Source organism: Stegodyphus dumicola, chromosome 4 (assembly GCF_044657685.1).
Source record: "Stegodyphus dumicola isolate Sdum_Otavi_A_Nest chromosome 4, ASM4465768v1".
In the NCBI taxonomy this organism is placed as follows: domain Eukaryota; kingdom Metazoa; phylum Arthropoda; class Arachnida; order Araneae; family Eresidae; genus Stegodyphus; species Stegodyphus dumicola.
The window spans coordinates 24,222,474-24,246,787 of NC_140771.1; the positions used below are offsets into that span (position 1 = coordinate 24,222,474).

At 31.9% G+C, this 24,314-nt stretch overlaps 2 protein-coding genes across 5 annotated transcripts in view; one reads left to right on the forward strand and one right to left on the reverse strand.

Moving 5' to 3' along the window:
* The window catches only part of lt (vacuolar protein sorting-associated protein light), a 99,303-nt gene extending 92,603 nt beyond the window's left edge, over nt 1-6,700 (reverse strand). Inside the window, exons 1-4 of one of the 4 annotated variants that reach the window (XM_035363232.2) lie at nt 6,486-6,700; nt 5,555-5,596; nt 1,644-1,739; nt 13-96 (exon numbers count right to left, since the gene is read on the reverse strand). In XM_035363232.2, the coding sequence (XP_035219123.1) occupies nt 13-96; nt 1,644-1,739; nt 5,555-5,596; nt 6,486-6,527 (264 nt within the window). In that variant the 5' untranslated portion in view covers nt 6,528-6,700. The other 3 variants (XM_035363228.2, XM_085814614.1, XM_035363230.2) reach the window with 3 other exon arrangements.
* Nucleotides 6,701-6,759: 59 nt separating this feature from the next.
* The window catches only part of pdm3 (POU-domain protein pdm3), a 61,242-nt gene continuing 43,687 nt past the window's right edge, over nt 6,760-24,314 (forward strand). The window contains exons 1-4 of the mRNA XM_035363234.2: nt 6,760-7,313; nt 20,234-20,374; nt 20,489-20,518; nt 22,702-22,906. Of these exons, the coding sequence (XP_035219125.1) occupies nt 20,255-20,374; nt 20,489-20,518; nt 22,702-22,906 (355 nt within the window). The 5' untranslated portion in view covers nt 6,760-7,313; nt 20,234-20,254. The remainder of the gene's footprint in view (nt 7,314-20,233; nt 20,375-20,488; nt 20,519-22,701; nt 22,907-24,314) is intronic.

Below are 24,314 nucleotides of genomic sequence, written 5' to 3' on the forward strand. Positions count from 1 at the left end.
GTTAATGCTTACCAAGAGAAGCTCTTTATTTCTTATATTGTTTCCTTGATGATCAAGAATATGAATTACTCCCAGATGTGTGCCTAGAGCAAGAAACTGAAGGGGAAAAAAAGAAAACAAAATGTTCAGATTTTTAAAGTATGCCCAAAGGGGCTTCTTTTTAATGTTTTGTGTGTTACCTTTATTTATTAAATATTCTTCGCACTTAAACCATAAAATCCAATTCAACAGCAATTTCACAAAATAATTTAAAAAAGAGCATATCTTTGATACACAGTCTTATGCACTGGAGATAACTGATTTAAAATCAACTTTAAAGAGAATTTTTTGTGGTGTCTGTGCGTACGTACATACGTATCTCGCATAACTAAAAAACGAGTAGCCTCAGAAAGTTGAAATTTTGGAATGTAGGACTGCTATAACATGAAAATGTGCACCTTGTATTTTGGCCGCACCAAAAGTATATAAATACATGCATATATACATATATATATATATATACACTTCGTTACTCGGTTCTGTGAGCTCCGATTCTTTATTCTTATATGTTTGTAAATTGTGCATTTTTTGCTTTAAAAGTGATTGAATTGTGTTGTTCTTATTTTCCGCTTAAGGTTTTTATTCTTTTAGGAAATCTGCAAGCAATATTTGTAGAATTATGAAGAATTTAAAAGTTAAGTGCGGCTAAGCCTAATTTTTTATTACCATGGCAGCCATGTTTGTTTACATTTGAAACAGCAGAATAATGGATTTGTTGCCAATGTAGAGAAACTAAGCTTTGCAACAACAAAGATAATGCCTTCATTTATTATTGCGAATTAAATCATTCTTAATCCATTTTGGAATTTATTCGAGTAAATAAGTGTTTAAGATTTACTTTGTAATTTTTAATGTACATATTTTGAGTTTTTATGCATTTTTGCCTTGTTGCGAAGTAAGAACTAAATTTCTTGAATGAGAAATACTGAATAGTCCATGAAAAAGTGTTTCATTTTTTTATTTGTTTAATTCTTTTATACACTGTTTTAGATTTTATACATTATTTTAGTATTTGAATAGAACATGTGGCAACGATTAGATAATTCTTAAGATAATATAAATTTTGTGCATTCTGAGTTATAAAATGAATGAAATCTAATGCTGTTAAGTGAACATAGTGCATATAATTTAATATTCCGTACAAGGAAGTCACGTGATGTACACATCAGACTTTTTTATCACAATACGAGAAATATACATACATTTATGCAGATTTTTCGTTATTTAATTTCTTTAAATATAACATAAGGCAATATTATTTTGTGGCAACAATTTGAAAAGTGATACAGCCTTTCAAAGTTTTCAATACAGAATGCCTACACGAAATTAATAGTCCTTGCCCTTTGGGCTAAAAATACACATCATTATAATATGTTGTGATAAAAACAGCATTATATAAATAAGAAATTTTTAAAAAACCATAAAAATTTATCAAATCAATATAGCTAATTATTTAATGCAAAACATTGAAAATATATGAAATTAGCACAATTTCAAAGTAATGGCATCCTTCGTAATATATTTGTATGACAAATTAAAGAAAGAAAGAAAATGGAATAATTTAAATAATTAAATCATTGAAAATACATAATTTTCCTTCAGACCTTTGTATGGACAGCAATGCAACTAGCTGCATCTTTTTTTAGAATATTAGGTACATCATTTGTCAGGCGTTCATAGCACAATTTGGGTTCAATTTCCTGCGAAATAAAAATAAAGAACCATATTGGGCAAAATATATACTTGAACAAAATATTTCATAATGTAATACATATAATTGATAAATATTTTAAGTGAAATCTAACAGAGGAACATGAAGCTTATGATCAAAGCAATTTTCAATTTCATACAAAAAGAAATTGTTTTAACATAATGAAGAGAGAATTTCACTTTTGCACTTTATAAGCCTCATTTTAAACAACAGCCTTCCAATAGAATTAAATCTAATTTCCATATTTTTCAGTCAACTAATTTAAAGCACAATGGAAAATACACTGCTTGATATTGAAAATACAACACCAAGAAGGAGTGGTCAGAAAGTAATGAAATTTGGAAAAAAGAGACAGCAAGCAGCAATAAGTGATCTTTATTTCAAAAAGAAAGTCAGAATACAGAGCGAGAACGGCGTCGGCTCAGTAGGATGTAGGACCACCGCGGACAGCGATGCACAAAGAAACACGACTAGGCATTGAGTCAATAAGAGTGCAGATGGTGTCCTGAGGGATGACTCTCCCTTCTCTTTCAACCATTTGCCACAGTTCGTCTTCTGAACGAGGCAGGGGCAGAGTCTGCAAACGGCATCCAATCACATCCCACACATGTTCGATTGCTGACAGGTCAGGAGAGTACGGTGGCCAGGGAAGCACTGTATACCTTGCAGAGTATGTTGGCAGATGCGAGCACTGTGTGGTCGGGTGTTATCCTGCTGAAAAATTGCATTAGGCGGCCCTTGAAAGTAGGGGACGTGGAATCGTAGGCAATAGCACCCCAAACCATTATGCCACGCTATCGCACGGTGGGGCGTTCCATAGTTACTGCCGGATTAGATCTGTCTCCACGTCGACGCCACACATATCCCAACCTAAAATTTAAAACTATGCAAAAAAGCAATTTCAGATTGATATAGATTTTATATAAAACTTTACCTATTTCAAGAATATAGACCGTTCTTCCAAAAAAAAAAAAAAAATTAACCAAAAATTTCTTTACATAAATAAATAGCTGTACACAAATATCAGTACCATGAAATTTAAGCTTAACTTCATGATTTTCATATTTGCATACTGTACAATATTTATTTATATAAAGAAATATTTAGTTAAATTTTTTTTTTTACCTGGAAATTTTGAAACAAATTTAAATCTGTGATAATTTTATATTAAATTTTAAAAAATGTTAAAAATTTAACAGCATGCAAAATAATTTACAAATGAAATTATTTACAGCATATAAACCTCAGTATGCTAATCAGATTAAATATGATCTGATTATTGCAAATTTGTGAACATTCTTTTATAATAAATAAATTTAAAGCTAAATTATCCATAAGAAATATAATTAAAAAGCACAATTTTATTGCCAAAGAAAAAAAGAATAAGACAGCATGTATGAGAAGATAAGCCAAGTTGGAAACAATATTCTCAAACAGAACTATAACTGAATAACTAAACACATTCTATCTGACCATATTTCCGGAAGACAAACACAGAACACATGGATGGTACAAACAGGGGTTAATCATGGGAAAAATAAATTAAAGAAATTGACATAAAATTAGCTTACTATTGGCACACTTAAAGCGAGCTATATTTGGCCAAGGTTTTATGGTGAATCTTTACATTATGGTAACTTGGCAATTTTTTGGTGAAAATTTGGCGACCAACCCTGCTACAGCAACCTGCTAGTTTTGTTTTGGACGCCATTTTGTTTTCCCGAAGTAAAGGCATTTTTTTTTTTTTTACTCAACATTTTTTCCAACAATCTGCTAGCCAAATTACGCTTATACTAGAACTTTTATGGAACAAAAATGCTTAATCATGACAAAGATTAGGTGTGAAATTAAGAGAAAGTGATGAATCGCAAATTGCTTGCCGTGTTTTTAAGAATTGCACATACACGGTATTCATGTACATGTCGACCTATTTTCACTTAAAAAAATTATCCCAGAATCGCACAAAAATGGTATTGCGCACACTCTTGACTTTATCTATGTACACATCGATCTAATTTTCACTTAAAATGTCAAAGAAAATTGACAAAAATCCAATTCTTCTTACTCTTGTAAAAAGCACCAAACAAATAAGTGGACGATTCTGCACTTAAACAGCAAAATTGTTTCTAAGTGCTTAATAGCTAAAATCACAATCGGAATTTTCCGGAAAATGTCACATTACATGTCTCATGATCTCTCATTTCTCTGAGACAAAATAATCTGTGATTCGAACTATGTACTTCTCAGATTATTGCCAGTAACCTTTATCGCCTTACCAAAATGTCACCAAACTACCTGTTACCATTTTCTAAAGATTAGCTGGTTTTACCATAATTTCTCTGATAGTGTTACTTTATACAACAATTGAATCTTTCTACATCTTATCATAAAACTTCACAAACTAATGACAGATTTTTGGATACTCTTCAGTTATCAGAACCAGATTCAGAAATGGATGTATGAATGCATGTGTGCACTTAAAGTATGTGCATATATTGTGTGTGTGCATATATATATAAACATATATACATATGTACATATACACATTGCATACATGAACAAATACATTTCTGAATCCAGTTTTGATAACAGAAGAGTATTATTTTTTGTAAACATAATTTAGCATAGCTTTCATTGTCTCAATTCCTAACCTAATATTAATCATACACTCCGACTCTATAGCTATCTTAGAATTCATAATATTGAAAAGTAATGAACAGTAATTTATGATTGCCTAAGTGCATTTTTTTTTATTATATATGGGATAAGGGATCATTTTTATCAAAGCAATGGGATGGCCAAGAACTCTTGAGAAATCAGCATACATGGTCTGCCTATTTACATAGCATTTTCATATAAAGTAAATATTTTAGAAAAAGAAAATACTACTAATAATATATGTTAACATAAAAAAGAAATAGCATGAATTCTTTAGAAGCAAAGCCTGTTAATTAAACAAATATGTGACCAAAGTAGTGGTTCTCAGCACTTTTTGTTCCATGCATCCCTTTCACCATACCAGATGATCACTCTACCTTTCCAAAACTCAAAATTTTAACTTTAAATTTGCTTTTTTACGTATATACATGTTTGTTAAAATTTAAATTTGTTTAAATATACATATATTTAGATTTATTTTTTAATCTGTTTTACAAATTAAACAATAAAAGTATAGAAAATGTTGATAAAAACTAAACTTGGAATAAAAGCAGTTTTTTTTATATATATATATATATTCATAATCTAAAAGTAAATCCTTAACAGGTAAATAAAAGGCTGACTGCACTCTTCCTGAGACTATGCGATTCTGCTTATTTGACACCCTTTCGAACTAAAATCTTTATTATTGTCATAATTATTGAAGTCTTAACACAAAGAATAATCATATGAGTCACTGAAGTTAACCAGTATGATTTCTGCATGATGTTTCTTCTCATTTCAGTTAGTTGACAAATTTAAAAAATGTGTTTCTTATTTAGCAGATTTGGGGAGTGAAGATAACAGAATAGGACTGTGAAATCTTTTGGTATAAATCCATAAAATTTTATTTTTTGAAAATAGAATGTAACAAGATTCAAACACCAAAATCTTACAGAACAAATAATTCACATATGCAATGATGTTACACTTGAAATGTTTACATTTAAGCTAAATAATTGATACATATCATCAGTCTTTGAAATTTGTTGCTTCCACACTTTTAAAAACATTTCTCCAAATTATTTTAATAACGTTAAAGCTTCTGCAATGAAAATCGTATGAAATAGCAACTGGATGTTAAGATATATAAATTAATAACAGTACCTCCTCAGTATCATCAGAACTGTGTTCCTCAAAGTCATTATCCTAAAACAAATTAAAAAAATATTAGCTTGTGTTTAACAGGGAAAAAATATGGTGTAACAAAAATACAGTTATACAGAATATTACGCAAAAATACCATAACAAAGAATGATGAACTCCCATCTTTACTAAATTGCAGCATACATAATATACAAAATAAATAACTCGATAATTATAAAAGCTGATTTGGTCATATTTAACTTGGAGCAAAAACACATTATGTGATAGCTTTGTGTGCTCTATACAAATAATACAAACTTCACTTGCTCTACTGACATATAGTATCTATCTGTTATATATATCCCCGCATAAATACAGGCACAATTAATTATTAAATATAAAAAAATATATATTATTTCACACAAAAAAATTAACACCAGATAATTCACCGAAAAGAAAATATTCTGAAATAACGAGAATTTTACATAATTCCTCAAGCAAATTTATTGTGCATACTATTTTCTCTTACCATGTATGAATAAACTTCCTTTAGAAACAATAATGTGGCCACATAACGATTATACAGCTTATTTATTTCAGACACAAATTTTACTACACCGAAGAAATTATCTTCTAAATAAAAATTCTATACTAATTTTTTAAGAATGTAAAAGGTTAAAATGATACAACTGCCAAAACACAATCAATAAATTTAAAAGAAAATTATCCTGGATTTTAAAACTATACTTCGCTGACCACTTTAGCATAAACAAATGATTTAATTACATAATTCAATCATTTTATTAAATCTTCAGTTGTTTAATTTATTTCAAAACATTACCATCAGGTATTAAATTCAGTGTAACAGAACTGACCAACAATGATTTCATACCAACTTCAAGAAATCTTCCATGTTTTGATATTAATCTATTAATGCATAAATTTATGTTACCTCATTAAATTCAGCATTCCGCTCCTCTTCCACAGCCTCCATTACTGTTGCCAAAGCCAAATGATACCACCCCCCTTCTGTTTACATTACTATTCAGAAGCTTCTATACGCTCAGTCTATCAATGATTATCATTTTTCACACTGACATTTTAATAACTATGTATGGAATAAAAATTATTATAAATAACACTTTTATCAACTTTTGGTTATCCTTTAAATAATTGAATAGCGGTTAACATGAAATAACGTTTGTTTCTTTTAGTACTCTCTCGTTTGAGCGGATGTATACATTGGAAATATAACGGGGGCTATTTCCTAAATTTTCATTTGTCATATTATTTTAAAAGCTTTATGTAACACCTTTCCATTTATTGATGATTAATGAAGTAATTATCAATGTAAAAAACTCTGAGTGCATGGTTGAATTTCAAATATATTAATTATAATGCTATATGTTTCAAAAATTAATGTAATCGTAATTTTTTCAGTTTTTACATCGACCCCCTAACTGGACATCATCCCAACAAAGGTCCAAGTAACGCTACTCGAAAGAAAATTAGTTTATTTCTTTAACATTACTGTGTGAATAGCATTGCAAATCAATCATAAGGATCTGTGGCAAAAAAAAAGGAATGTTAAGTTCAACTCCTTCTAGTCAACAGAACACGCGTGGTTGTGTTTGACTATAAGATATTATCATAATTTATAGTGCGGTGGGCATGGACTGCGTCAAGTAAGCATTTAGCCCTGAATACCTGCCAGAGGAAAAATCGAAGTGCATCATTTGATCAAAAATTGCATTTTCTCATTCGTCTTCAACAGAATAATGTAAGCATCCGTTTTCTTTATTTAAAATTTAGTAACTGATCTAATTGTTACCTTATCATAATTTATATTTCATAACTTGAATTGTGCTTTTGAGATACCATATAGTATACAAAGGTGTTAAGGCCGGCTGTCTGCTGATAGGTTGATTTGTACTAAGACGGTCGGTAGGAGATAACATTATTGTAATTAGTGATGCAGTGCATCGAAATAATCTCATGTCATTATAAGCAAAGTGATAGATTAGTACTTCATTCCTCATATTGCGGTATGATGGTTCTGACATGTGCTCCGTGTTTCCGTTATTTGCATAATTTATTGTTTTGTGTACATGCGAGTCACAAATAAACTTATTTGCATATTCAAATTGAAATAAACAGAAAGATACAATTTGTAACCGCCAATTTTTACATCTCTTTGAGAAATATCCCGTTTTATTTGCTGATTGCAAAGGATTAAAAACAATATTTTTGAAAAACATCGTTTTTTTTTAAACATTGTCTTTTATAGCTCATAGCATTATTTATTCATTTTATGTGTGATAAATGCGATATGTTTCTAATGGAAATAAACAGAATTTATTAATGGTGTTTGTTCATTTTTATGAAATTTTAGAAGAAAATTGCGAATGAGTGAAATTAATCTTATATTCAAACTGCTGTATTTATAAATGACCTTACGGTAGTACTTATAATGGCTATAATTATTGTTTTTAAGACTTTGGATAAAACGTTTTTTTAATAACCACATTGCAGATCATTTCAACATTTTATTTTTTTATATAATTACAAATTTATAAGATTTGAACCATTATAGTTCATTCATTGTACATCGATTTTTTTTTTAAAAATTTAATTAGTCAAGGAGCTTTATAATTTGATGTAATTTTTAAATTTATATTCCAGTATAATAATGTTTTCTGAAATTTTTAAATGCAAATTAAAACGAAAATTGTCATTCATTAAAAGGTCTAGAATTATATTTAATTTTAAATAATGAGAATGTTCTTTTTAAAATTATTTAATGATTTATTTTAAAGAATTTCTTAGTTTGAAAGATTTTAGCATTCTGTATGCAGTTAATGAAAAAAGTCTCAGCTGTTTACCATGCCATGAAAACAAATTTTCCTGAATTAATTATGGATTTCTGAAACCTCATTAAATCTAAAACATTTTCTGACTTTCCTGAATCAATTATGCTTCTGAACATAATTTTATGTTTTGGGGGAGGGAATAAAAGCATATAATTTAGCGTAAAGCTATTATTTGTCCTTTGAAAAGAGTAGCTATAAGAATTTAAAATGTTAAAACTAAAACTCTGGAAGATAAAAATAGTTTATTGCGAATGTTGCTTCAAAATATTTTGGGACTAAAAAGTATTTTCATTAATACAAAAAATAAATAAAAGGATTAAAAATTTATAAAGAAAAAAAAAAACGTGTAGTGCATGTGTGACTGTAAAGTTTAATTTGCCTTTTGTTAAATTTCTAGATGTTACATAATTTTGAAGTTGGAAAAGATAGATGTACTCTTTAATAGTAAATCAAAGTATTAAAGATATATTTTCATATTTACTATTTGCCTTTTGGTTAAATTTCTAGATGTTACATAATTTTGAAGTTGGAAAAGATAGATGTACTCTTTAATAGTAAATCAAAGTATTAAAGATATATTTTCATATTTACTATTTTCTGGAAAACTGCTAAATTTTACTTAATTGTCAGAGGAGGAGAGGTATAAATAGTATGCACTAATATTTATACCACTCCTGCTGTTACATTGAAACTATAAGATGTACTAATAAACTAAACTGATGACACTGATAATACTGATGCCCTTTTTAGTATATTAGTAAGGTAAAATCTTAGTATACAATATGGCCATGGCACGATTTTGAAAATTGTCTCTTAACACCAAAATGACTTGTTAACTGCTTATCATAATGTCACCAAATCTTGTGTGTACCATGTGCTAGCATTAAAACATTAGTAAAAAAAATCAGTATTATATATATTATTATTTTTAATATATTTACATTACAGTAAACCCTTGTTAACATTAAATCCCAGTGAACCAGAAAAAAATCTTTGGGAACTCAGATTTTATTTTTAGAACATTTTTTCTACACGTTAACCATTTTTAGTATATAGTAACATAAATATTATAATATATTATGTGTGTCATCATTGAAAAAACAGCAATACTACATTAATTACTGTACTGTAACTTGAAACAATTACTCACAGATAATTTTTTTGTGAAAAATTTCTGCATATCCTGCTGTCATAGATAAGAACAAAATGCCTGAAAAGTCGCTTGTGACTTTCCAGGCATTTCCAAGACCTCTTCATAACTCCAATAATGCCTTGATATAAAGGCTGAAGATGAATTGTTGCATGTGTGGGGAGGGAATGAACCTTTACATTGGTTATGGTCAGATTATGTACGCTGTGGGGTGCAAAACTGTCCGGTATCATAAGAACATGCCTATTCTAAGCCACCATTTGATTATTAAAACAAAGAAGCCACTGTCGAAATGATGAGCTCTCATTCGTTCCTACTGTAGACATTGCATGAGCCATACTTTTATCTCAGTCAAATTCATGCATTCTTCTTTATCAACTTTGTTTCACCACAAATCAAAAACTGGAAGTTTGAAAATTAACTTAGTTTATTGATATTGTTCTTATCTTAAGTTTTAATTAACTATTGCAGCTAAAACAATCAATTGTATCACATTTATAGAATTGCAGTCTTGTGCAAATTATTACGGATTTCTGAAAAAGTTTCTTTCTACCCATTTGAATTATTAAACAAATTCAGTAAAATAATATAAAAAGCATTAATCTAAGACTAAAACAAATATACATAACTTATAGTAACAAAAACGGATTGAAAGGAGTTAAACATATTAAATTTATTATACTAGTAAACTATTGTTAACTGCAAAATAAAAATCAACCTTTCTGAAATTTAAAAAAAAAAAAAAAAAAAAAACTTAGAATTAATTTAAATGTAAGCTGTTTAAAACATGTTACAGATTTAATTCATTTCAAAATTTGTTTGCCGAAACAAAATGCAGATGAAAAAAACTAGTAAATTACCATGACCACGTTAAAGAAAAGAACCCAAAATAATTTGCACAAGATTGTGTATTTTGTAACATTATGGCTTTACATATGCTGCAAATATAAAATATATTATCAATCTGAATAAACATGTTTACTTCATTTGGATATTTTTTTGTTATAGGACAACACACACTAATCAATTTTTTATAGAAAAGAATATGCACCAGCTTGAATAAAAAAGTTCAGTAGTATTAGTTATACTTTGTTTGATTCTTGTTATTTGAAAATAGATTGATGTGTACATGGACAAATTTAAGGCATAGTTTGTGCAATTCTGTGCCTAGTTTGTGCAATTCTGTGTTGTTTTTTTAAGTGAAAATAGATCGATGTGTACATGGACACAGAGTTTGTGCAATTCTTTGACTTTATATTTTGGTTTTGTGTAGCGGCCATCTTGAAATTGTGCCTTCCTGGCGCCAAAAAAGAATCGTCAAAAGCAAAAGGCACCCAATTGTAAACTTTTACCGCAACGGCTATGTAGTAAAGAAAATCTAGTTGTTCAAAAGCAAACAATTATAAATAATAGTACTGCCCCTCCATAAAAAACTTCTGTATGCATATGGTTTTAAAATATTATTATTCATAATAGTTTAAACAATTATTCAATTTAATTGTGCTTTTTAAAAGTAAATTCTATCCTATCAGTGGTCAGATAGTTAAGAATTCTACATGCTGGAAATTTGATCCAAGTTCGAAACTTGGTGAATGGGTTGATTGCATGGATGGTTTGGGGATTCCATTTATGTAATATAAATATGAGGCAGCTTCCCTTAGAAAATCCTCCATGAGACCATTCTTCTCCTTGGGCAGACATCCCATGTGTATTTTCTTGTATTCAATTAAATAATTAAAAGAGCTTGAATAAATTCTTTATTGCATATGCTTCAAACTCATAATTGCATGTAAGGGCCCACCAGCGGCCGAGCGGTAAAGTCGCTGAACACTGGTAGTTTGGTCCGAGGTTCGAATCCCGCGAACGGGCTGGCTGCATGGCCGTTTTCGTGGTTTTCCCCATGTGTGACGTGTATACGAGCCAGTTTCCCTTAGAAAGTCCTCCACGAAGGCATCCCTCCTCTTAGGCAGATAGCCCTCGAGGCTTTGCCATACTCTCTCACACACACACATAATTGCATGTACAGTACAAAGTCCGTAATCCGGAATTGTCGGGACTTTGGCGATTCCGGATTATAGATCATCAATTTCAATCTTGTAAGATGGCATGCAGAAATTATACAATTAAAAATATGAAACCGTAATTTATGAAATAAAGAACAATTATGATCTAAAGGGTATCAAAATTTATACAAAAGCAGCTTAATATTTATTTGTTTACTTTATTAAACACTTCTTTCAATGTAAGTTGTTTAAGTTGCTTCATTTTTTGTGCTAATACTTTCTCTTTAATTCTATAAAAGACATAATTTCTTGTTCAGTTACAAAGTTCCACAAGTCCTGTAGTTGCTGTGTCAAGAATACTAACTTGCCAATCGAATTTTTTTTTGTTTTCAATAACCTCTCTGTCACTTTCCTCACTATCGGAAGTGGTATTTTCTGGATCTAGAACTATACTACAGATTTCACCGTCCATTAATTGATTGATGATTAGGGCATTGCCATCGCAATGAAAAATTTCTGTTATATCATCTTCATTTTTTACCACTTCACCACATTTCTTTACAAAATCCAATAACTGGAAAATTTCACCTTTAGTTTGCGATGTCCGAAAACCTTCAAATTTTTGGCTATCATCTTCAACATCCTCACCATGAAATGTGGTAGCTGGCCATAAATTATGCCAAGCATTTTTTAACGTAGCTGGAGACACATCCTCCCAACCCACATGCGCATGCGTAAACCATACAAAAAAAAGTTTGTGGCTTTGAGGTTTGGATTATAGATCATTCCAGATAATGGACGTCCAGATTACGGACTGTGAACTGTATTAACTTTAAGAAGATACTGTTTTAGAAGACTTTATTTTCAAGGTTATTAACTGTATAAAATGCCATTAAAATCTTCCATAATAGAATTAGATATATGGTATTATGAAACATAACTTTGTTAAGTAATGTATTGAAAAAGAGAAAATAATAAAATTAGTGGGATTAAAAAAACATTAAGAACTGATTTGCTGTCTAAATAAGTGTTAAAATTAGTTAAGCAGCAGTAGATTGCCTACAAAAGTATAAGAACACAATTTTAGCAACTGAGATTTGTTCGCCAAAAAATTATTTTAAGGACTATTTATGCTGATATGTTGTGAACTGGCTGAATCTCACCACTGGATAAAAGAGCAATTTTTTTCTCTTGCCTGTATTTTCTCAAATGTGCAACTAAGGTGGTAAAATCAGATCAATGTGCGCAACAATATTTCTTGAATTTTTAATAACATAAATTTTGTTTAAGCAAGATTTTTTTATTCGTATGTGGTAAATTCTATATGCATATATGCGTAACTTTCTTTTAAAAAGAATGATGGTAAAAATCTATTTACGGGTGCCCCTTGGCGATTTTTGGTGGTACATGGACACTTAGTTTGTGCAATTCTTTGATTTTAGTTTTATGTAGTGGCGATTTTTGCACCAAAAATCTCTGCTAAACAAATTCAAAATAATAAGTCGAAGAACTGCACAAACTCGGCATTGCGCACTGGCTTGATTTTGTCCATGTAACATATGAATCTATTTTCACTTCAAAAAAGAAGGAACGCCCAATTCTACACTAGAGCCAAACAAAAAAATGTATAATGTCAATAAACTGCATTTTAAATCAAAGAATGAAATAACATAAAAAAAAACACTATGCACTACACAAAGGAAATATCCACTTACCTTAGAAGTCAAACAACAAAAATCAGCGTTAATCTTCAAAATTTTCACAGGACTAGTTTCGATGGTTTTACCGAACCACCATCCTCAGCTGCAAAACCGCAAATGAACAAGATAGGAAATAATGATTAGATAAGATAAGAAAGCCTGGACAAGAATAAGCAAGTGGCGCCATCTGTTGGTGAAACCAGAACTAAAACGTAATTTCTTTAAAGGCCAAAGGCAAAGATGAATTGGAATTAGGATCGTTAACAAGAACAGAAAGATTTTTTTGAATGTGAAATGCCTCTAGAAAATCCAGTTCTCCAATGGAAGATGCTTTTTGAATAATTTTGGCAGCAGAAAAATTGAAAGTGTGATTTTCGGACCAACAGTGTTGAGCAACAGAAGACTTCTGTGCTTCCTTTTTTCTAACATATGCCTCATGTTCCTTGACATGAAATTTTAAGGCTCTCTTAGTTTGGCCAATGTAAATTAAACCACACTGGCAAGGAATCCTATAAATACCCCCAAGAATTCATATCCAGAATGGGGTCCTTGAGTATGGAACTCGGAATTTTATTGATGGGAGAATAAACAACCCGAAAGTTAAATTTCTGCAAAATATATGCAACTAAAGTTGAAGTTAAATTTCTGAAAAATATGTGCAACTAAAGTTCGGTTGTTTATTCTCCCATCAGCAACTTTAGCTGCACATATTTTGCAGAAATTTAACTTTCGGGTTGTTTATTCTCTCATCAATGAAATTCCGAGTTCCATACTCAAGGACCCCATTCCGGATATGAATTCTTGGGGTATTTATAGGATTCCTTGCCAGTGTGGTTTAATTTACATTGGCCAAACTAAGAGAGCCCTAAAATTTCGCATCAAGGAACATGAGGCATATGTTAGAAAAAAGGAAACACAGAAGTCTTCTGTTGCTCAACATTGTTGGTCTGAAAATCACACTTTCAATTTTTCTGCTGCCAAAATTATTCGAAAAGCATCTTCCATTGGAGAACTGGATTTTCTAGAGGCATTTCACATTCAAAACAATCTTTCTGTTCTTGTTAACGATCCGAATTCCAATCCATCTTTGCCTTTGCCCTTTAAAAAAATTATGTTTTAGTTCTGGTTTCACCAACAGATGGCTCTACTTGCTATTCTTGTCCAGGCTTTCTTACCTTATCTAATTTCCTATCTTGTTCATTTGCAGTGTTGCAGCTGAGGATGGTGGTTCGGTAAAACCATCGAAACTAGTCCTTTGAAAATTAACGCTGATTTTTGTTGTTTGACTTCTGAATTAGTACTTATTCCGCGTGTTATTGTGTCTTAATTATCCACTTACCTTATTTAAAAATTTCTGTGTCTTCAGTCTGTGGCACACAAAATTCATTAACAGCATCCAAAAAACTTTCCTCAGACCACGTTTCCTGTCTAATGGAACACTTTATATGGTGATCATTTGAACCTTTCTTGTGACAAACACATTCAAAGCCATTTGAATGATCTTTACGTTCGACCATACACATTTTCTTCGTACGAACAGGACACTTATAATGGCTACTATGTAAACCTTCATTTACACACCAGTCAATGCTTTTTTCCCCTTTCGTTCCAAATGATACAGAAACTTCAAATTAATCATACTACATTCAATCATTTTACCATGTAAAGCATAAAATAAGCTACATACTTCCTAACCAACATTCAACACACAAATAAGACCTTACAAATTGTTTTCCCATCAGTCAAAATCACTGCAATCATGCAACCAGTTATGTCATAACAGGGTTTCCGTAGCATTCAGTTACTCAGGTTACTGTAAATGAAAAAATAACTTGGTGATAATCCAAGGGGCACCCTTAAATATAGGCTAATCAGAATAATTTTTGGATTGTATTGCTATACCTGAGAAACATGAGCTGAGTTATTTTTTATATCATTATGGGATTATCATCCTGAAAAACTTAAATATTTATTGCATATTTGCATAAAAGTACAGTAGGGAAAATCTGAAATTTAATACTAATGATTCAGTAAACTGTAATTCTTTGATTTTCATGAAACATTTACATGCAAATTTTGATACAAAAGCTTTGAGTTATATTTTGAATTTTTAGAATACCAAAGAAATTTTACTTGAATGTGGGAGTAAGACGATTTGAATTATGACTGAGGTAAGTAAAAAATATTAGAAGAAATCAAATGTTGGAGATTATAATTGCCATGACGTAGTTCTTGGTAAAGTTAAAAAATAACAATACTTTCTGATTATCTACATCTAGAGTATCAACTGTAAGCAAAAGTGTCATGTTTTTGGGCTTTTTTTTTTTTTTTTTTTTTTTTTTTTTTTTTTTGTATGTTACTTGTACTTCATATGAGTGCAAGTATGCATATGCATGAATGGGCTTATATGTTTAATGTAAAGTCATTGTGTTTTCTTTTCAGCTACTTCCCCCCCCCTCCAATTTCTTTTCTTCTTTTTTTCTGTCATAATGGATTCTAATGAGACTGTAAAATTTACTGCTTGATGAGAAGGGTAGGATTCCACTAAAAGTGTTATTTGTCAATCAACAGAGAATGAAAATTTCTATTCCTTGAAGTTGTATTTTCAAACTGACTAAATTCGATTATTAAAATATGTTTCTTGTAAAATGCTTCTTTTTATTATTACTTATGGAGCAAGTGATATCCATGAAATGCAAACGTAACTAATAAAACATTTCTTATCAATTCATAAGCAGTCAGTGAGTTGTCAACTGTTCATGTGGGTGTGAATAATCTTTCCTTTATTTTACTGCTAAGTATTAACATTGAATACTTTTTTTAATAATCTTCAATTAATTGTGTATAAATTGGATATTTTGAAAAAGAAACAATGCTGAACAAAGGAGAATGAAAGAGGCGAAGAACAAATGAGTTTATTTAATTACCTGAGGTAGTAGTGCCAATGAAACTAAATGCATACCTGCCAATTTTTATGAATTTTTCGTAATTTTTACGAAAATGCGTTTGTCTTTACGATTTTACGATCGTAATCCATTTTTTACGATTTTTTTCCTTTTTCAAGTGTTTTTAGTGATTTTTGTCGAAATTTTAGAATTTTTCGCCAATTCAGCGATTTTTGCCTATTGCTATCTGGAAAAAAGTGTAAAAAGGAAAGAAAACCTAAAGAATTTCCAAGAACTGTGCTCTGGTGAAACGAGAAAAATTCTGAAACATGTATGCACGAGATGGTTATCCTTAGGCAGAGCGCTAGGAAGGTTTATTGAACAGTGGGATGCATTGCTATAATATTTCCACGGAGAGACCAAAACGAAACCACAGATCCCATCAAATTTGTCGGCATATAAGATTCCGAAAACCAACTTTGCTTCTAATCAAAATGCTTTAAAAGGGAAAAGCCAACACACAGAATCAAACCCTTTAAAAAGAAAATGCTTAGAAGACGGATTTGAACAAAGCATATTGTAGTTTTGTGTTAAGTACCATTAAGATTTCTGAAAGTGTAGATACCCTTCTACAATCAGCTTCGCCAAAATGTCCCCTGCTTATCCAAATTCTTAATGATCTTTTGAAAGAACTTTATACTAAGTTTGTAAAACCGTCCGTTGTGAAAAACAATGTGTTGATTCGTGTTGCCTATAATAGTTTGGCAAATCAAAAGGATGACAATGATCTTATAATTGGAAATCAAACCAGTGAATTTGTAAATTCTTTGAAAGATCATGAGAAAAAATAATTTTTTCAATGTGTTAGAAAGTACTTTTCCTCAGCCTGTGATTACATTGTAAGGAAGTTTCCTTTGCAAAATGAAGTTCTTTTAAATGCTGAAGTGGCAAATTTGAAACAAATTGAAAATTCATATTTTGAAAAGATTCGTTTTTTTTATTGATAAATTTCCATTTTTGTTAACAATTAAAGAAAATGAATGCCATAATGATGCTTTAGATGAACTACAGAACCAATTTTCTGCTGCACAGTTTGAAGACTTTGCCAGTTCTGGAGAAGATAGACTTGATGTCCTCGTTGGTACCTTAAAAAGAATAAAAAGAGCTGATGGAACACCAAAATATGATAGACTAGCAAGAGTTTTATGTGCTATTCTCGTAATTCCACACAGTAATGCTGAGTGCGAGAGAGTCTTCAGTGTTGTGAAGAAAAACAAAACTATGTTTCGTTCTTCAATTTCACCAAAAACTCTAGAAAACATTTTAATTGCTAAATGTTATGAGGAAACTAATTGTTATGACAGGACATTTTCCAAAGAAATTTTGGCTAAAGCCAAAAAATGCACTCTAAATTCATTGCAATAATTTTTTTGTGTAACATTTAAGTTCTTGTTTTATGTTTCCTAATAAATTTTTTAGTTACTACTTAATTGAGATTTACTAATGTAAGTACAATTTTTTTTTTCTATTTGTATAAATTGTTATTTTTTTTAATACGAAAGCATGATATTAATTCTTCGTGTTCTTCTGAATTTTGGAGAAATCTTCTGAATTTGGGGGAGAAATCTTCTGAATGTTTATCTTTAGAGGTTGGTAGGTATGTAAATGTGATTTTTAAAATTTTCAAGGCATAACTCATGAAAGGAAATAGAACTGTGCTGCAAAGAAAGCTTAAAAAAATTAATGTAGTTCCTCATTATTTAATACTAGAAAGCCCGGCGGTCATATGAAACGACCGCTGTTCGAGATATTATAAATTGTAATTAAAATGATTTGTGCAAAGGTGTCTGCTAAGTTAAACTGAATTACCCAGAGCAGGCGGCGAGGACGTCCCTTTGCTTACTGTCCCATGGGGTTTCACCCTTCTACTTGCTTAATTGCTTAAAGTAGAGTGCAATGAAGGAAACCACTGGCGGTACATTTCTTAAGAGTACACCGCTAGCTCAACCAATAAAGATGATTTAAATAATAAAATGTTAATTCACTTGTCAAAGATCTCTTTGTGCACAACATTTCTTGCGTAGATCTTACCATCGTTTTTAAGCTCGCCTTGCAGAGGACTATCTATTATTTTTAATTTTAAGTCCGTTCTTTCATGAACTCTTGAACAGGCCACATAAAGTTGACTGTGATCAAATGCAGGCTCAGGTAAAAAAATGCCAACACGCTTAAGCGTTTGTCCGTGAGACTTATGGATGGTCATAGCAAAGGCAAGTTTTACAGGAAATTCCCTACGTCTCGATTGAAATGGCAACCCTGTGCGTGGCAACTTTACCCCTTTGGGTAGTACAATTATGCAAGCAACCAATAAACTATCAGTGACAAACAGATACTTAAGCCGCATATATATGGAGCAAAGTAACATCATCTCCTCTGAAACAGCTGGCTCCCGGGATTAGCGAAGCACACCGTTGGATTCCGCAGGTCCGTGGCACGCCATTTTGACAATTCGCGTCTTTTTGGGACTAATTAGCAGAGATTGTAATTAAAAACTAATTTTCCCCTACGTTTTCCCTACATTTTCCACTTTCTTGGGTTTTATCTATTACAGGGATTTGGCTACGTACCAAATTCTTTTTTCTTGAATATCTATGGAACAGCGCCGAGTTGAAATTCGAGGCGCGTATCCTCGGATTCCAAACAATTCTCCGAATCCATCCATACCGTTCTCATTTTCGTAAGACTTTAATCGGCCGAGATATTAATTAACAGCACTCTTTTTTCCCAGTGGCAACAATAAACTATCGGCGACACGCGCTTTAGCCGCTTATATATATAAAAATACTTCCTCTGTTTTAATATATATATATATATATATATATATGCATTTGAAATTCAGAAGTTGATTGCCTTAAAATACAATCATTTTTGCCTTAAAATACAATCATTTTCTGTTATCTTCCTTAAATTATCTGTTGAAAAAAGAATATTCAGAAGCTTGTTATGAATTTCTAATTTCAGCTTGAGCTGATGGAATTGTTTAATTTACTTCTGAAATTTTGGATGTTGTACAGTGTATGTGCATGGGAAACAATGATTATTATGCTCAAACTAATAAGACTGCAAGCCTACATTATTGACACTTATAAACAGATGACATTAGTTATTGAGAAAAGCCCAGTTTGGGTCCCTAAATAGCTAAACACTGTTAATTACTTACTTATTTAAGTTAATCATAATTAAAAGTGAGTAATTTTCAAGCAAGAGTTTATAAGGGAATTTAAGCAGCAGAAGAAGCTTAGAAAAGGCAATCTGGCCACCATAACAAGGAAGTGTCATTAATCTCTATTCTTTCCTTATTATATAGTATGCCCAGTAAAATAGTCTGGAAAATATTTAATTTTTTTTTTAAACATACCCGTGACCTAGACTTAAACATAGCCTTTGTGTATAATAATGATAAAAGAATTAAAAACAAAACTTTTACACACACACTACTACATTCATTGTATCATTTTAACAGTGTGAATATATAAGATGCAAATGTGACTGTTTTTATTAATAATAACATAACGCACCAGACTATGCCATATCACTGTCTGGTGTGTTGTGTAATTTGAACTACATCGCTATGTAAAAGAATTAGAATGGGCATACTCATTCGCAAAGAATTAATAGTGTTGATATTAAAAATTCCAGCTAAATTAAAAAAGTGAAAAGAAATTAAATGTTAAATATTTTAATCTAATTTGTTTTGCAGTTAGATAATTTCACACTTTTTTACCTGTGATTTAATTTTTTTCTTTTATTAAATAATATATTACTGCATTGCTGAATCAAAAATGATCTAGTCTAAATATGTTTGAAGTTGTCAAAACCATTGTCGTTGTGAAACCTTATTAGGTTTGCTTTCATAAATATAATTTTTTATCATATTTTAATGTAAGAAGTTTTTGCCATAATATATAGTTTAAATGTCTATTTTGAATAATAAAATCTTTTTAAAAACATTCTCATTTCAGCACTTTTATTTATTTATTTATTTTGTTCTTTTCATCTGAATTAAAGTCCTTGAAATTATTATCGTTTTAGATGTCATCTTCTTGATTTGGTATGGAATCAGATGAGAGTTGTGATGCATTAGTTGAAGTTATACCAGCACATACAAGTGCTGGTAATTTAATAACAAATGGGGTTGGATCAGTTTCTCCCCGGTCATTAAAGACTGAACAAGTTAGTCATTTAAAAATTATTTTTTAATAAGCATAATTAATTATTTTTCTGTTCATTTGATTAATTACTGAAAATTAATTATATTCACTATAGTTCATTCTCCTTCAATTTTAGGTGTTCCAACCGTGTAGTGATTTTTCACATGTAAGTTATTTTTAAATTTTTAATTTTCATCTTAATTCATTATATATATATATATACAGGGTGATTATAATTAAAGTTTAAGTTTCAAAACGCTATAAAAAAAGAACCACTCATGAAAATGACGTCAAATTTGAAAGGAATGTTATTGAAGAAGGCGGAAAGCGTATGGCAGAAGAAAAAATTTAGTTTCAAAAGTTAGCAACAGATGGCACTGTAAGCGGAAGAAGACGTAAATTAAAATTTTACTTAAATTTCAGTGTTATAAAGCCGCCAGGTACCAGGCTGTTCCTCATTTCGCGTCTCAGACGTTCGCCATGGGTGTTTCACTGCAGGATCGCGTCTGCTGGTAAAGCTGTATTACGAGAATGACGATTGTGCAAGAGTAGCTCTGCAAAAATTCAGGACACTGAAGGGTATAAAAGAAGGCGTTGGTCCAATGAGTGTCGTAGGTCTAAAGAAAATGAGGCAAAAATTCGAAACAACAGGTTCGTTTGATGTGCAATCTGGTAGAGGGAGAAAACGATTGCATTCGACGGTAGTTGAAGAAGTGGCCACAGCATTACAAGAGGGGTCGGCCGGTGGTGTGCAACCGTGCAGTGCACGAGAAATTGCCTGAACATTGGACAGGCCTACGAGCGCGGTGCTGAAAATTGTACGAAACATCCTGCAATGCTATCCGTACAAAATTGGCCATGTGCAGGAGTTGCTTCCGTCTGACTTGACAGCTAGGGAGACGTTTGCGTTAGAATTCCTGGCTCGCATGGAAGTGGATAATGAATGGCCGTGGAAAATTGTGTGGACAGTTGAAGCCCATTTCCATCTGATAGGATACGTGAATACCCAGAATTGTCGATAATGGGCAACAGAAAATCCACTGGCAACGCACCCCTTACCACTTCATCCTGAAAAGGTCACGGTATGGTGTGGCTTTACGGCATCATTCATCCTACAACCATATTTTTTCGAGCAGACGGGTGCTTCCGGTCCTGTTATCGCAACCGTCACTGGTCAGAGGTATGCGTCGATTTTGCGCAACCACGTGATTCCAGCTCTGCAACAACGTAGATGTGTGGATGAAATCATTTTTATGCAAAATGGCGCTCCTCCGCACATTGCACATCCCGTGAAGCAGCTGCTGAGGGGCCATTTCGGATATGCTCGAATTATCAGCCGTCATTTCCCTACAGCCTGGCCGTCCCGATCGCCTGATCTTACTCTGTGTGATTTCTGGCTGAGGGGATATCTGAAGGATGTTGTGTTCCGTGCTCCAACTGCAAATTTAGCGGAATTAAAGGCACGCATTTCGCAACACATTCTGAACATCACCCCGGAGACACTGCGATCTGTTGTGGAACATGCTGTTTGTCGCTTTCAAGTTGTTGCACACAACGGTGGACACCATATTGAACATGTTTTGCGCCAGTCTCGCGACAGTTCCGAACTGCTTTGATGAATGGTTCTTATGCGATATGTCGCCGCAAAACTCTTGAAACCGATTTGTCCCTTTCGATGTGATATGTACAGTCATGCAAATAAAATTATTCAACAATTCTAATTTGTCAATGCGTTTTAATGTGTAACTTCCACCTTAACCCGTTGTTTTACGAATCATTTCTCGTTTCTCGTCGTGATTCTCCCGCTTACAGCGCCATCTGTTGCTAACTTTTGAAACTAAATTTTTTCTTCTGCCATACGCTTTCCGCCTTCTTCAATAACATTCCTTTCAAATTTCACATCATTTCCATCAGTGGTTCTTTTTTTATAGCGTTTTGAAACTTAAACTTTAATTATAATCACCCTGTATATCCTAGTACATTAACATTCGTATATATAATTAAAATTTGAGGAAACAAAGCATAGCAATATTTTGCTGTTTTTCAAGCAGTTCTAAATTAAGATCTGTTTTTCACATTAGTAGTGTACCTATATATATCATCACTGTTGCAATCAATTATTTTTTTTTTTTTTAAATCTTCCTTATCAATAAAACTAGGAAGTATTTATATATACCAAAAGAGAAAAATATTGTACTTTTTAATTTTTGGTTGTTTTTAATTAATGTTATTCAGTGTTGTTGTTGTAAAGACAAACATTTCAAAATAAAGAGAAAAAAACTTACTTGTTTAGTCTTAAATAATAAATTATTCATTTATTTGGTATATTTATTTGTGATTCTTCTTCAGGATAATCTAGTCACCTGTTCATCAGCTCCACCAAATATGGTACAAATGGCTACAACTGCGGTACTTAACCAAGGTGGGCAGTTACCACCAGGTGTGATGACTATGCCAGATCCAAATAACATGGGAGAACAACTTGTTGTTGTTCAGAACATGAATGGTGCAGCAAACATGGATGATTCAGCAGCTAAAACTATGATTAATGCTGGTAAGTTTTCAAAATCATAGAATAGTGCTAAAGTAAATGAAAGCTCTTCATTAATGTTTTACATATTAGCACAATCATCTTAGTGTAATGTAGTGACTTTTTAGAGAAGAAAAAGTACAATAACTTATAATTGCAAAGAATTACTTGTTACAGGTATGTATATTATTACTTACTTTACATTTTAATTAGATGTTTTTCCTAAAAAAATAACCAATATGCTTAGAAGATTTATTTAATGTGGTAATATTCTGTTGGAAATTTAATGGCTACTGCTTGCTAGATTTTTTTTTTCTCTTAGTAATTTTCTGGCAACCATATTTGTGTAGAATGGCAAGCGATGTCCTATACATGGCAAGCTGGATGTCCTCTCGAGAGGTTGGTGGTATTGGAAGAGGGGTGGGAGATCTTCAGACGTGTCCCATTATGATGATTTCCTTCAAAATTGGGGGCAGAATTGAGTAAAGTCCTACTTTTACCTGTGTGGTCCCAAAACTGTTGCCAACAACAGGGACAATTTTGCCTCTTTGCCATGATGAATTTTGCGGGCTTACTGTGATATCAGATAAGCAAGATTAGTCGCAGCAGAATTAGTACTGTTGCAGCCACTTGGTTGAAGTTTGGCCTTGACTACATCATTTTCATTTGCTGCTATGTCAGTGTAAACATATTCACTGTGCTACTGGCATGAAGTCGAAAGGAATTATGGACAGTGATTCATTTCCTGTGGTGGGAAGGTGGACCAGGCCTGAAATTCATCGGATGCATTCACTATAATGTGAATATAATGTTCTGTCATGTAGAAATGTGTGTGAGGGGATCAAGAAATTTAAAGAGGGCTAAATAAGCACATGAATGGGGAGAATGAAGCCTGTCAACCTCCACCACTGGTGACAAGATTCTCAAATTCATGAGATGGTACTGGAATAGGAAATTACTTAAGTAGCACTTTTGTGTGTGTGTGTGTGTGTGTGTGTGTGTGTGTGTGTGTAGATTAGTCATCAACTGCTAATTAAACCATCCTCAGTGAATTTAGCTTTCATAAAATCTGCTGAGAGGAAAACGTACCACATAGCACAAGTGCAAACGTGTTGAGTGATGGCAGTGTCTACTCTACTGCTACAGAAATGAAGAAAAGAGTTTTTGAGCAGAATGGTCTCAGGCAGTGTGACCATTACCCAATGTGAAACATAGGTCCATTATTATGAGCCAAAATTTAAAAAAGAAAATATAGAATGGCTACAAAGAGATGCACAGCTCAGTCATCATGGATAGCTAATGCTAATTGTTTTGAAGACTAAAGGACTCATACTGGTAAATTAATTGGATAAGGGGTATGAAATCAACAGTGCATGATCCAATGATTTGCTGGAAAACAATTTGAAACTATCAGTTTCCACCAAAATCCAAG